A 15,685-nucleotide genomic window follows, 5' to 3' on the forward strand; every position below is an offset into this window, starting at 1 on the left:
ATTGATCCTTGGTTTCTTCAGAAGCTTAGTGAATTTAGAAATCCCCTCATTTTTCTTTTTGCCCCGCATTATGGGTTAGTTTTGATATTTTTTTCCCATTTGGTAAGCTGTCCTTCTCTTGCACTCCATTGTTTTCCTTTTCATTCCCCATAGAAGATGCTAACATTATGAGAAAAAATTAATGTAGCCCATAAACCAGATTCTCTGTGATTTAGGGACTGTATTTGGCAGCTCTTTAACCCAAGAAGCTATGCAAGGGTTGCTTATGGTACTTTTTTTGCCTCTTGTCTTCACAGGCAGTGAAGGTAGAAAAGGCCAGTGTCTTAGTCCATTGTTCTGATGGGTGGGACCGCACAGCACAAGTCTGCTCGGTGGCTAGCATCCTCCTAGATCCATTTTATAGGACATTCAAAGGACTCATGGTAAGAGAGCACACTACTGTATTTTGCTTTGTGTAAGAGACAGATTGCGACAATATAAAAAGAACTCTCAAACAATTTTTTTTTTTTTTGCCAGAATTAACTCTAAGTCTACAAAAATAGCTTTTTCAATTAGCTTTTTCATTAATTTAGGTGTGTACTATCTGTATACTTTCTTTTGTATGTTCAACATACTTCTTACCTATCAGAACATAAGTTATATGTAATAGACTACTGTACAGAGTAGGAAAAGCTCAAAAAGTTTGCAAAACTTAATGGATGACTGTTAAATAGACTGTCCAAGGGGCTCATCATCTTTAACATGTCAGCTGTTTGAATGTCAGACTCATGATTGTTTTCTAGTGCTGAATCTAAGGCCTCTTAGTTGATCTTTCTAAGAAACAGAACTCACCATAGTGGTTTATTCTCATTTCTTTGGGAAGCTTTTTCTTTTTCTTTTTTTTTGAGATGGAGTCTTGCTCTGTCACCCAGGCTGGAGTGCAGTGGTGCAATATTGGCTCACTGTAACCTCCACCTCCTGGGTTCAAGTGATTCTTGTGCCATAGCCTCCCAAGTAGCTGGGATACAGATGTGCACCACCAAGCTCGGCTAATTTTTGTATTTTTAGTAGTGATTGGTTTCGCCACATTGGCCAGGCTGGTCTCAAACTCCTGGCCTCATGTGATCTGCCCTCCTCAGCCTCCCGGAATGCTGGGATTACAGGTGTAAGCCACCATGCCTGGCTGGAAATTTTTTTTTAATGGTTAAAAAGGTTTTGTTACTGGTATAAAGCTAAGAGCTGCCTTTGGATTTCTGTTTTTCAAAGTTTGAGTTTAATATCATGCTGTCAGGATTGCATTTAGTTATGGCTCAGTGGCTTGTCACACATCATGTGAAACAAAGGAAATTTGACTCTGGATATGTCTGAGAGCATCTGAAATTTGAAGGCACCCTGTATAGGCCTGTGAATGAAATCTGAGTTACTTACTTAGTTATCATTTAGGAAATTAACTATTTTATGATCAGTTCAACCATTTCAGCAAAGTGTTTTGACATTCTTGTGTGTATAATTAATTCATTTTATGATTTTCCTAATGCAAACTCTTCTTTTGTATAAAATGAAGATCTTGATAGAGAAGGAATGGATATCCATGGGCCATAAGTTTTCCCAAAGGTAAAAATATACTCATTTTGAAGGAAGGGGCTGAGGATAGTTCATTAGGGTGAAGTATGTCAAAACCTCAGTATGTACATATAAAGGAAGGAAGAGGAAGTTGAACATTGCATAAATCTCTTTTCATCAAGAAACAAGTATTCTAGATACTATGCTAGGGCACTAAGGTGACAAAAGTAACCAGAATATTATCCCTGTTTTTAAGGAGGACAAGTAATTATATCAAATTGTTAAATATTTCAAGGAAGAACAAGGCATCACAGGCTATAGAAGGAAAAGTGCTTAGCATTGCACGAAGAGGTCAGGGTAGGCTTCCAGGAGTACACAGCATTTAAGGATGAATTTTGGAAATGAGAAGAAATGTAATAGGAAGAACAAGGGAATGAGGAGGTCATTCAGAGGGACTAATATCAAGATAATGCACCTTAGAAGGTGCACCTTTTGAAAGATAAAAGGTGCAGATTTGTTCTTTTTTAAGGGGTGAGGATAAGGGCTTATATTTATCTGTTGTCTGCCATAAACCAAACTGCTTCACTAAGGCTTTACCTGTGTTATCAGAACAATCGATAAATATTTGTCAAATGCCTAACAATGTGCTGTATATTATATCAGACACTAAGCTGATTCCAAAGGCAAATAAAATTTGAGATTTGACTGGGCGCAGTGGCTCATGCCTGTAATCCTAGCACTTTGGGAGGCCAAGGCAGGTGAATCGCCTGAGGTCAGGAGTTTGAGACCAGCCTGGCCAACATACTCAAACCCCTTCTCTACTAAAAAAACAAAAATTAGCCAGACATGGTGGCGAGTGCCTGCAATCCCAACTCCTTGGGAGGCCGAGGTAGGAGAACTGCTTGAACCTGGGAGGTGGAGTTGCAGTGAGTCAAGGCCACACCATTGCACTCCAGCCTGGGTGACAAGAGCAAAACTCCATCTCAAAAAAAAAAAAAAATTTGAGTTTTACCCCAGGATTATAATTCAGGTCTTATTTTCCCCCATTGATATGTGTTCATTTTATTTCATTTGGTTGCCACTCTCTAGCCATTTGGGTCCATGTATTTATTCTTCCTTCACCCACAAACTTTGGACCAGTCATTATGTTAGGTATTGAGAAGACGGAGTTGAATCAGATATAGTCCCTATCTCTTCTTTGAAAGAAAAGAAAAATCAGTGATGACAGTGTAGTATGATAAGTGCTTAAGACAGAGGAAAACATAAACTAAGGAATTTTACCCATTCTGGGGCAAAGAAGGCTTCCTATAATAGCTGACATTTTAACTGAGATTTAAAGTATGAGTAGATGTTATTTAGAAAAGGAGAAAGCATTCTAGCTACTGATGTGTGTTTTTTTTTTTTTTTTTTTTTTTGAGGCGGAGTCTCGCTCTGTCGCCCGGACTGGAGTGCAGTGGCCGGATCTCAGCTCACTGCAAGCTCCGCCTCCCGGGTTTACGCCATTCTCCTGCCTCAGCCTCCCGAGTAGCTGGGACTACAGGCGCCCGCCACCTCGCCCGGCTAGTTTTTGTATTTTTAGTAGAGACGGGGTTTCACTGTGTTAGCCAGGATGGTCTCGATCTCCTGACCTCGTGATCCACCCGTCTCGGCCTCCCAAAGTGCTGGGATTACAGGCTTGAGCCACCGTGCCCGGCCGCTACTGATGTGTTTTAAACCATAAAGGCATTAAACAAGATTATGTGTTTGAGGAGCTGCAAGCAATTCAGTGTGACTGGGTCAAAGGGTGTGTAGGGAGAATAGAGGAAATGAGGCCAGGGAAGCGGAGCCAGTGAGGAGAAGATCATTCAGAGCCCTGTTTTTTTTTTTTTTTTTTTTTTTAAAAAGCTAAAATATTTGAGTGTTTTTTAAACAAGATTATGTGTTTGAGGAGCTGCAAGCAATTCAGTGTGACTGGGTCAAAGGGTGTGTAGGGAGAATAGAGGAAATGAGGCCAGGGAAGCGGAGCCAGTGAGGAGAAGATCATTCAGAGCCCTGTTTTTTTTTTTTTTTTTTAAAAAGCTAAAATATTTGAGTGTTTTGTGTACATAGTAAAGCTATATTGGAGGACTTTGACAAGGCAGTGAAATGATGTTTAGATCTATATTTTACAAATATCCCTCTGACAGCATGTAGAAGATTGAAATTGGTGGCAAGGGGCTGAATTAGTAGGCTACCAGAATTGATGAGGGCCTGAAAAAAGACAGAAGCAATGGGATAGCTACAAGGGTATTCAGGAAGTAGAACTCACCAGAAGATGGGAGAAAACATTAAACAGTTCTGGGATGAGGTTTCATTCATGTATTTTAATAAATGTTTCTTAAATACAAATTTTGTGCCAGACACTATGCAGTAAACAATATAGATGTGGTCATTGCTCACATAGAACTAAATGTAGCTATTTAAATTAAATTAATTAAAATTAAATACAATTAAAAATTCAGTTTCTCAGTCACAGTATCCACATTTCAAGTGCTTAACAGTTAGTGGCTGCTATATTGGACAACACAACTGTATAAATTTTCCATCATTGCAGAAAGTTCTATTGGAAAGAGGGTGTATAAAAAAATAGACTAGATGACCAAAGGGTTTAGAGTATGGATGACAGTGAAGGACACCAGCAGCTAAGAAGTCTGCTTGGATTAACTAGCTTTGAAATTCTGGCTGGCATTTTGGTATGAGGTGTTTCCTTGCCACTGCCAACAGAGACAAAAGATGACCCTGTTACAGCCTATTCCCAACAGTGTAATCCTTAATGCTAACTAGTGTCTTCCTTTACCTTTATTTGCATCTCTCAGGTGTGGCCACCTCGATGGGGACTCTAAAGAAGTGTCCCCTATCTTCACCCAGTTCCTAGACTGTATCTGGCAATTAATGGAACAGTTTCCCTGTGCCTTTGAGTTTAATGAGAACTTCCTGTTAGAGATTCATGACCATGTTTTCTCCTGCCAGTTTGGAAACTTCCTTGGTAACTGCCAGAAGGATCGGGAAGATCTAAGGTGAATTTACTTTGTGAGAAGACACTGAACAGGGAGAAAGGGGGTCATTGCAAAAAGAATGTACCTACCACCCTGAATTTGACATAGCAGTCGAGAAAGGGGAGGAGATAACAATAATAAAAAGAACTTTTGACGCATAAAGCACTCAATGTTTGCACAGAGATCTCTCAGAACCCTGAGATTTCTCATCTGTAAAATAGGGATAATAATGCCTACTTTTTAGAGCAATCATGAGGATCCAATAAAATAATGGATGTACAAGGCCTTTGCAAATAATTAATTGCTGTGCAGGTACAAGTAGTCATTATCTACAGTCCTTTCTCACTCATATCAGAGATCACAAACTAGCAGCTCATAGGCTGAACCCAACAGGCATGGTTTGTTTAGTCTGTGGAGTATTTTTTAAAACTCCTAATTAGTTGCCAACATTTTTGTTTATTTCCGTAGGTTTTTGGGGAACAGGTGGTATTTGGTTACATGAATAAGTTCTTTAGTGGTGACTTGTGAGACTTTGGTTCACCCATCTCCTGAGCAGTATACACTGAACCCAATTTGTAGTCTTTTATCCCTCACCCGCTTCCTACCCTTTCCCCCTGAGTTCCCGAAGTCCATTGTGTCATTCTTATGCCTAGTTGCTAACATTTAAATATCAGTAGATTTCACATTAAAATCCAGTTATTTTAGAATGTTTTTTATAAATATTCTGAAAAATCAGGAGCTTTGACAACACTAGACTGTATTTTCTCATGATAATAATCAGCTAGAGGTGAATAGTAGCTGTTCCATTTGGATGAGGCAAACTCACTCTTGTTGACTGCAGTTCTTACCATTCTCTATAGTTTATTCTTAGCCCATTTCTAATGTTATCTGCCTAGTTCTAGTAGGCAGTTGAGTTTGCACCCCTCTCTTAAACTAACATCTTGGCAATATATGAGACATAAGTACTTTTTGAAATTGACAAGGTAGAGCTCCTATGAACAGTATCTTCATTATTTTAGAGACAGAGAAAAAGAAATAGAAAAGTAGCTGTTTCACAACTCACTCCTATTTCACAGCTGTTGGCTGAGTTAGTAGTTAGCCCAACCCACAGGGCCCTTTATAGCATAGCCAGGATGACATTACTTCTCTGTGATTTGGTTTTCCTGTCAACATAGAGAACAATGATAAGTCTTTCTGTTTCAACATTTGTATTTATTTGGTAGTTTCTCTCTTGATGCCATGCATGTTTCTCTCTCTCTCTCTCTCTTTACAACTAGACCTTTGTCACTTTCTCCCCAAATTCTTTTAAGATATTCATTCTGTCTTTGTTTACCTATGCATTAAAACTGAGAATCTTTTCCATAATCTTTTTCCTTCTCTTAAAATCAAGTCAATATATGTGGTATTTTTCACACAAATCTGGATATCCATTTAAAAAACATAACAGTTGAATATTTTAACATATTTTAAAATAGTGATTACTTAAAATAAGCAGAAGTGTCATACATTCATGAACGAAAAAGCATGGGCTTTAGAATCAGGCAGACTTGGGTTCAAACTTTGGCTCTGTTACCTTCTAGCTATGTGACCTTGAGCAAAATAATATTTAGTCTCATTTTCTCAGTAATTAGGGCTAAAATATCTCAAAAGGTTTTATTGGGAAAATTTAAGGAGGCATTTTAGGTAAAGAGCTTGGAACAGTGTTTGAACACAGTAAATACTCAACAAATTAGTTACTTTACCAACGCAATATTTTTTTTCTGTTACAAACCAACAGCAAATGAGAAAGATGGATATACAGAGCCTTTGGCCTCACTGGAATGCTCTGACAATTGTAAAAGTTACAAGACCACAATTTTAGGTCTTACTGCTTATATCACTCTTCATTTCTCCTTTTAGCTTCCTTTGACATGGTGTGTGTGCAAATGACCTTCTCATGAATGGTTTATAGCAGCTCTCTTTGGGAACCAGTGGATCTCATGTATTTTGAGGTGTTAACTAGGGGACTTGCTTACTGGTTAAGCAGGCTCCCCATGGTCTCAAGTATAAGAATCAGTTCTGTAATATAAATGCCATAGTCTTTAGTTGCCCATCTGGGAAAACTCATGAACATTTTCCAGTATAATTTCCAATTGTCTTTCACTATCTTAAACCTTCTGAAGGGAGGAGAAGCTGGCTTTAAGTAAAATGAAAAACAGAAGAGCCAGAAATTCACCCCGTAGAACCTATCTCTTAACTTACCAGACTTTTAAAAGCAATTCCAGAATTTTTAAAACCAGAGAAGTTCATAAAATCCTTGATTTGGAAGATAACTTAGAGGTCACATTTAACAGTGAGGAAATAGGCCCAGAAAAAACTCGGGATTTTCTTAAGATCACACAGCTGTTCCACACAGAGACTGGACTTAGAATCTCCTGTTCTCCAATATGGAACTCTTTCTAACCTCTCATTTATTTTAAAGATGGATAAATTGAAGCCCAGATAATTTGTTATTCCATCAACACTTTTTATCTACTTATTTTTCTTCTGTCATATCCTGTCCTCCTTTCTTGAGTTGGGTTACTTGTTAGTAAAATTGCTGCTTATCAATTCAACAGGACTATTGAGATTACTTGCTTACTGCTTTTAATTTTTTTGGCTTGTTTTTCTTTTCTAACAGAGTCCATGAGAAAACACATTCTGTGTGGCCTTTCTTGGTTCAGAGGAAACCAGACTTCAGGAACCCTCTCTATAAAGGCTTCACTATGTATGGGGTACTCAATCCTAGTACTGTACCCTACAACATTCAGTAAGTTCTTAAGTTTTTCCCTCCTTTCTTGTAGCAGGTCCCAGGGTTTCAGCTTCCTTGCTTCTCCTTGGATAGCTGCCACCATCTGTACAAGCCTGGCTATGGAGTAGGATACTCTGTCCTCATATCACCCATACCTTGCTGCTTCTGAAAACAAGAGCCCAATTCCTTTTGGTTTTCAGGGCTTTGCTGTTACCTGCTTAGGGAAATAGATAAGAAATTATAGTTGATTTGTAGGAATACGGCCAGTCAAGATAACATCTGTTTGATTCATTTACTCTTCCTCTGTATCTTCTACTTTTCTGTCCCTTACCCAATAAAGAAAAGAAATATAAAGGAAACCAGGAGAGTGCTGGTAATGTTTGCTATATTTTTGCAAAGCTTCTGCAGGCTGAAGCACTCACAAAGAGTGCAAAGCAGACATTAATATATTGATTAGCTCTAATAGCTCATTTTGTGGATTCTTTAGGATTTTGTAAATGTAAGATCATGTCATCTCTGAATAGAGAGTTTTATTTATTCAGTTGCAATTTGGATGTCTTTTATTTCCTTGCCTAATTGCTCTGACTAGAACTTCCAGTACAGTGTTGGGTAAAAGTAGTGAAAAGAGGCACCTGTGTCCTGTTCCTGATTTTAGGGGGAAAGCTTTCAGTCTTTCACTATTGAGTATTGATGTTAGCTGTAGGTTTTTCACAAATTTCCTTTTTCATGTTTCGGATGTTTTCTTCTGTTTCCAGTTGAGTGCTCATTGTATTTTTTTTTTTTGCTATTATTATATTTTAATTTTAACTGACACAATAATTGTACTACATATGGGGTATAGAGTAATTATGCTGTATTTGCCTTTGTGTGCCCGGCTTATTTCGCTTAACATAATTTCTCCAAGCTCATCTGTGTTGCTGTGAATGACAGCTCTTCTTTCTTTTATATTGCTAAAATATTATTTCCTCATGTGTATATATCACATTCTCCTTCTCAATCCATCCGTTTATGAACATTTAGGTTGATTTCATATCTTGGCTATTGTGAATAGTGCTGCAATAAACATGGGAGTGCACATACCTCTTCGACACAATGACTTCATTTTCTTTGGCTATATACCCAGTAATGGTATCTGGGGTATATAGCCAAAGAAAGATCATAGGGCAGATAGATCATAGGGCAGTTCTATTTTTATATTTTTAGGAAATCCATACTGTTTTTCATAATGAATGTATGAATTTATATTTCCACTGATAGTATGTGAGCGTTCCCTTTTTTCCACATCCTTGTCAGCACTTGATATGTTTTGTCTTTTTGTGAATAGCCATTCAAACTTGGCAGAATGATATCTCATTGTGGTTTTGATTTGCATTTTCATAATGATTGGTGATGTTGCATTTTTTTCATATACCTATTGGCCATTTGTATGTCTTCTTTTGAAAAGTGTCTATTCAGATCTTTTGCCCATTCTAAAATCAGATTGTTTGCTTTGCTATTTAGTTGAGTTTCTTATATATTCTGGTTATTAATCCTTTTTAGAAGGATAGTTTGCAAATATTTTCTTCCATTCTGTGGGTTGTCTCTTCACTTTGTTGATTGTTTCCTTTACTGTGCAGCAGAAGCTTTTTAGTTTGATGTAATCCCATTTGTCTACTTTTGCTTTTGTTACCTGTGCTTTTAGAGTCATAGCCAAAAAATCGTTGCCTAGTCCAATATTATGAAGTGTTTTCCCTATGTTTTCTTCTAGTAGTTTCATAGCTTTCAGTCTTTCATTTAAGTTTTTAATCCATTTTGAGTTGATATTTGTATGTGATGAGAGATATGTACCTAGTTCCTTTCTTCTGCATATGGGTATCCTTTTTTTTTTTCAGCACCATTTACTGAAGACTATACTTTTCCCAATGTTTGTTCTTCACACCTTTGCCTGTATATGCATTTGTTTTTCTAGGGTCTCTATTCCATTGGTCTGTGTGTCTATTTTTAGATCAGTACCATGCTATTTTGCTTGCTATAGCTTTGTAGTACATTTTGAAATCAGATAGTGTGATATCTTCAGCTTTCTTTCTTTCTTTCTTTCTTTTTTTTCCCACAAGTTTGCATCAGCTATTCGGGATCTTTTGTGGTTCCATATGAATTGTAGAATTCTTTTTTCTATTTCTGTGAAGAATGCCACTGATATTCTCATTAGGGATTACATTGAATCTGTAGATCACTTTGGATAGTGTAGACACTTTAACAATATTAATTCTTCCAGTCCATGAAGATGAGATATCCTTCTGTTTATTTGTGTCCTCTTCAATTTTCTCCATCAATGTTTTATAGTTTTCAGTGTGAAGATCTTTCACCTCCTCTGTTAAACTTATTCCTAGGTATATGTTTTTTGTAACTATGGTAAGTGGGATTGTTTTCATGATTTCTTTTTCAGATAGTTTACTATTGATGTATAAAAATACTGCTGATTTTTGTATCTTGCAACTTTACTGAATTTGTTTATTAGCTCTAGCAGTTTTTTGGTGGAGTCTTTTGGGTTTTTCTGTATACGGTGAACCCTTAAACAACACGGATTTGAAATGTGTGAGTCCATTTATATGTGGATTTTCTTCTACCTCTGCAACCACTGAGTCAACAAGACCAGCCCTTCTTTTTCCTTTTCCTCCGCCTACTCAACACAAAGATGACAAAGATGTAGATGTTTATGATGATCTACATTCACTTAATAGTAGATATATTTTCTCTTTCTTATGATTTTCTTAATAATTTTTTTTTCTTTAGCTTAACTTATAAGAATACACTATATAATACATATAACATACAAAATAGGTATTAATCAATGATTTATATTATTGATCAGGCTTCTGGTCAACAGTGGGCTACCAGTAGTTAAGTTTATTGATAAGTGAGAACTTATACATTGATTTTCCAGTGTGCAAGGGTCTGACAATTCTAACACTGGTATTGTTTGAGGGTCAACTGTATACACTCATGTCATCTGCAACCAGGGATAGTTTAACTGCCTTTCCAATTTGAATAACTTTCATTTCTTTTTCTTGCCTAATTGCTGTGGCTAGGAATTCAAATACTAAGTAGAACAGAGGTGGTAAAAGTAGGCATTGTTGTCTTGTTCCTGATCTTAAGGAAAAGCTTCCAACTTTTCCCTGTTCAATATGGTGTTAGCTGTGGGTTTGTCATATATGACTTTTATTTGTAGTGAGGTACATACTTTCTATATATAATGTGTTGTTTTTATCATGAAGGGATATTGAATTTTGTCAAATGCCTTTTCTTCATCTATTGAAATGATCATACGGTTTTTGTCCTTCATTCCATTTAGTGTTCTGTGTCACATTTATTGATTGGCATATGTTGAGCCATTCTTGCATCCCTGGGATGAATTCCACTTGATCATAGTGAATAATCTTTTTAATGTGCTGTTGAATTCTGTTTGATAGTATTTTGTTGATGATTTTTGCATTTGTGTTCATCAGGGATATTCTTTTTCAGTTGTGTCCTTGCCAGGCTTTGCTATCAGGGTAATGCTGTCCTTATAAAATGAGTTTAGAAATATTGTCTCCTCTTCAATTGTGTCAACTAGTTTGAGGAAAATTGGTATTGTTCTTTAAATGTTTGATAGAATTCAGCAGTGAAGCCATCAAGTCCTGGGCTTTTCTTTGATGGAAGATTTTTATTACTGTTTCGATTTCATTACTCACTCTTGGTCTGTTCAGATTTTCTATTTCTTCTTTTTTTCTGTAGAAAAGTTATTTTTTCTTTTTTTTTTATTATACGTTAAGTTCTAGGGTACGTGTACACACCATGCAGATTTGTTACATATGTATACATGTGCCATGTTGGTGTGCTGCACCCATTAACTCATCATTTGCATTAGGTATATCTCCTAATGCTATCCCCCCCCCTCCCCCCACCCCATGACAGGCTCCAGTGTGTGATGTTCCCCTTCCTGTGTCCAAGTGTTCTCATTGTTCAATTCCCACCTATGAGTGACACATGCGGTGTTTGGTTTATTGTCCTTGCAATAGTTTGCTCAGAATGATGGTTTCCAGTTTCATCCATGTCCCTACAAAGGACAGGAACTCATCCTTTTTTATGGCTGCATAGTATTCCATGGTGTGTATGTGCCACATTTTCTTAATCCAGTCAATCATTGATAGACATTTAGGTTGGTTCCAAGTCTTTGCTATTGTGAACAGTGCTGCAATAAACATACATGTGCATGTGTCTTTATAGCAGCATGATTTATAATCATTTGGGTATATGCCCAGTAATGGGATGGCTGGATCCAATGGTATTTGTAGTTTTAGATCCTTGAGGAATCACCACACTGTCTTCCACAATGGTTGAAGTAGTTTACAGTCCCACTGACAGTGTAAAGGTGTTCCTGTTTCTCCACATCCTCTCCAGTACCTATTGTTTCCTGACTTTTTAATGATCGCCATTCTAACTGGTGTGAGATGGTATCTCCTTGTGGTTTTGATTTGCCTTTCTCTGATGACCAGTGATGATGAGCATTTCTTCATGTGTGTGTTGGCTGCATAAATGTCTTTTGAGAAATGTCTCTTCATACCCTTTGCCCACTTTCTGATGGGTTGTTGTCCTTCACATCCCTTGTAAGTTGGATTCCTAGGTATTTTATTATCTTTGAAAGTTGTATATGACCAGAATTTATCCATTTTTTTATAGGTTATCTGAGTTTTCTGGCATTGAATTCTTCCTGATACTGTCTTGTGATGCTTTTTATTTCTGTGGCACCAATTATAGTATCTCTCTTTTTTTTAATCTAATTTTATTTGAGTCTTCTCTGTTTTTTCTTAGGTCAGCTAAAGGCATCTCAATTTTATCTTTTCAAAAAAACTACTCTTTGTTTCATTGATCTATGTTAAGTCTCTCTTTTCTTTTCTTTTTTTTTTTTGAGACAGGATCCTGCTCTGTCACCCAGGCTGCAGTGCAATGGCACAATCATGTTTGACTGCAGCCTTGACCTCCTGGGCTCAGGTGATTCTCCTGCCTCAGCCCCCCTGAGTATCTGGGACTACAGGTGCATGCCACCACATCTGCCTGGTTTTTAAATTTCTTTGTAGAGATGGGGGTCTCACTATGTTGTCCAGGCTGGTCTTGAACTCCTGGCCTCAAGCAGTCCTCCCTCTTGGCCTCCCAAAGTGCTGGGATTACAGGTGTGAGCCACCAGGTCCGTCCTCTTTCTTCTCTTCTCTTTTCTTTATTTTCTTTCTTTCTTGCGATGGGATTTTACTCTGTTGACCAAGCTGGAGTACAGTAATGCAATCATAGCTCATTGTAGCCTCAAAATCCTGAGCTCACATGATCTTCCTGTTTCAGCCTCCCAAGTGGCTGAGACTACTGGTACATGCAACCACACCTGGCTAATCTTAATTTTTTGTAGAGATGGGGTCTTGCTTTGTTGCCCAGGCTGGTGTAAACTCATGGCTTCAAGTGATCCTTCCACTTTGGCCTCCCCAAAAGTTCTGGGGTTATAGGCATGAGCTACTGTGCCTGGGTTCTTTCATTTATTTCTACTCTTTATTATTTCTTTGCTTTTACTAGTTATAGGTTTACTTGGGTTTTAAAATGTTTAATTCCTAGGCCGGGCGCGGTGGCTCAAGCCTGTAATCCCAGCACTTTGGGAGGCCGAGACGGGCGGATCACGAGGTCAGGAGATCGAGACCATCCTGGCTAACACGGTGAAACCCTGTCTCTACTAAAAATACAAAAAACTAGCTGGGCGAGGTGGCGGCGCCTGTAGTCCCAGCTGCTCGGGAGGCTGAGGCAGGAGAATGGCGTGAACCCGGGAGGCGGAGCTTGCAGTGAGCTGAGATCCGGCCACTGCACTCCAGTCCGGGCGACAGAGCGAGACACCGCCTCAAAAAAAAAAAAAAAAAAAAAAAAAAAAAATTCCTTTGGTGCATTGTTAGGTTTTTATTTGTGATCTTTTTTCTTTTTCAATGTAGACATTTATTGCTATAAAATTTCCTTTTAGAACTGCATTAGCTGTGTCCCAAGAATTTTGGTATGTTGTATTTCCATTTTCATTTCTCTCAAGAAATTTTTAAACTTCCCATAAGAGCACGTTGTTTAATTTTCATGTATTTGTGAATTTTTAGAAGTTTCTGTTGTTACTGATTTCTAGTTTTACACCATTCTGGTAAAAAATATACTGGAAATTATTTTGATTTTCTTAAATTTGTTAAGGCTTGTTCTACAGGCTACCTGTAGAACAGGTAGATCTGTCCTAGAGAAAGTTTCATGTTCTGTTGAGAAGAGTGTTTATTCTGCAAACATTTGGTCAAATATGCTGTAAATGTTTGCTAGGTTCATTTGATTTAGTGTGTCATTTAAGTGTGGTGTTTCTTTATTTTCTGTCTGGATGATCTGTCCGTTGCTGAAAGTGACATGCTGAAGTCTTCTTATTTTATTGCAGTCTATTCCCTTAGATCTATAATAATTGCTTCATTTATTTGGGTACTCTGGTGTTAGGTGTATACATATTAAAAATTTTCATATCATCTTGTCGAAATGACTCCTTTGCATTATATAATGACCTTCTTTTCTCTTTTTATAGCTTTTGCCTTAAAGTCTATTTTATCTGTTATGATTATAGCTACTCCTGCTCTCTCTTGGTTTCCATTTGCATGAAATATCATTTTCCATCTCTTCACTTTAAGTGTACATGTCACTCTGGGCAGGTACCCCCTGGAATTGGTATGCCTGGCTGGTAAGTATGTAGGCAGCAGAGATCTGCCAGTTTGGGGCAGGGCTCCATGGAAGCAACATTTCTGGCTGGTATGCCATTGTCACATGGGGGCCAAATCACCAACTTGGGGCAGGGGCACCTGGAAGCAATATGCCTGGCTAGTGAGTGCACGGGGTTGCACATGGACAGTGAACTTGGCTGGTGAGTGTGCTGACTGCGCACATCACTGGGCAGTACTCAGTTTCTTTACTGGGCAAGATTACCTATTCCTCTAGGGACAGAGTACCACTTGCCTTTGTGCTGGAGCAGTGGACCTAGACTCTGAGAGGCTAGGGTTGGTTGCTGCAGTCACCAGAATGTGCAAGACAGAGCCTTTCCTAGGCAGCTTGTTCTCAGAGGATAGAGTGCTGTGACAGCTTGGCTGGGGAATGGTGCACCACCATTAAAGTGGTGTAATGCAGTACAGCTTCAGCAATGAAAAGATGCAGTTATTGCTGGCTCTTGGAGCAGGATACACGCTAGCTGTGGCTCTAGTTTCAAGATGGCACTGTATAGCTGCAGCTTGGGTTATGGTGAGGGAAAGATGTACAGTGCATAATGAAATTGAAACCATAATAGAAAATCTCCAATCAAAGAAAAGCCCAGGACTTGATGGCCTCACTGCTGAATTCTACCAAACATTTAAAGAACGAATACCAATTCTTCTCAAACTAGTCAACAAAATTGAAGAGGAGACAGTACCTCCAAACTCATTCTATAAAAACAGCACACCCTAATACAAAAACCATACAAGGACATAACAGTAAAAGGAATATCCCTGGCCAATACCCCTGATGAACACGAATGCAAAAGTCCTCAACAAAATACTTGGAAGCAGGGCCTAGTCATGGTGGCTCACACCTGTAATCTCATTACTTTGGGAGGCTAACGTGGAGGATCATTTGAGCCCAGGAGTTGGAGACCAGTCTGGGCAACTTAATGAGACCTCATCTCTACAAAAAAATAAAAAATAAAAATAAAAAAATGAGGCAGGAGAATGGCTGAAGCCTAGGAGATCAAGGTTGCAGTGAGGCATGATTGCACCACTGCACTCCCACCTGGGTCACAGAGCAAGACCCTGCCTCAAAAAAAAAAAAAATACTAACAAACAGAACTCAACAGCACATTAAAAAGATGATTCACTTTTGAGAAATGTCTGTTCATATCCTTTGCCCACTTTTTGATGGGGTTGTTTGTTTTTTTCTTGTAAATTTGTTTGAGTTCTTTGTAGATTCTGGATATTAGCCCTTTGTCAGATGAGTAGATTGCAAAAATTTTCTCCCATTCTGTAGGTTACCTGTTCACTCTGATGGTAGTTTCTTTTGCTGTGCAGAAGCTCTTTAGTTTAATCATATCCCATTTGTCAATTTTGGCTTTTGCTGCCGTTGCTTTTGGTGTTTTAGACATGAAGTCCTTGCCCATGCCTATGTCCTGAATGGTACTACCTAGGTTTTCTTCTAGGGTTTTTATGGTATTAGGTCTAACATTTAAGTCTCTAATCCATCTTGAATTAATCTTCATATAAGGAGTAAGGAAAGGATCCAGTTTCAGCTTTGTACTTATGGCTAGCCAATTTTCCCAGCACCATTTATTAAA

The 15,685-nt window shown here is 38.2% G+C and overlaps 1 protein-coding gene across 1 annotated transcript in view; it reads left to right on the top strand.

Moving 5' to 3' along the window:
• The window catches only part of MTMR8 (myotubularin related protein 8), a 121,126-nt gene that overhangs the window by 56,088 nt on the left and 49,353 nt on the right, over positions 1 to 15,685 (top strand). The window contains 4 exon segments of the mRNA XM_033200985.1: positions 297 to 422; positions 1,544 to 1,593; positions 4,377 to 4,577; positions 7,216 to 7,344. Coding sequence (XP_033056876.1) covers positions 297 to 422; positions 1,544 to 1,593; positions 4,377 to 4,577; positions 7,216 to 7,344 — 506 coding nt within the window.

This window comes from Trachypithecus francoisi, unplaced genomic scaffold, assembly GCF_009764315.1.
Source record: "Trachypithecus francoisi isolate TF-2019V2 unplaced genomic scaffold, Tfra_2.0 Lachesis_group6, whole genome shotgun sequence".
Taxonomy (NCBI): Eukaryota; Metazoa; Chordata; class Mammalia; order Primates; family Cercopithecidae; genus Trachypithecus; species Trachypithecus francoisi.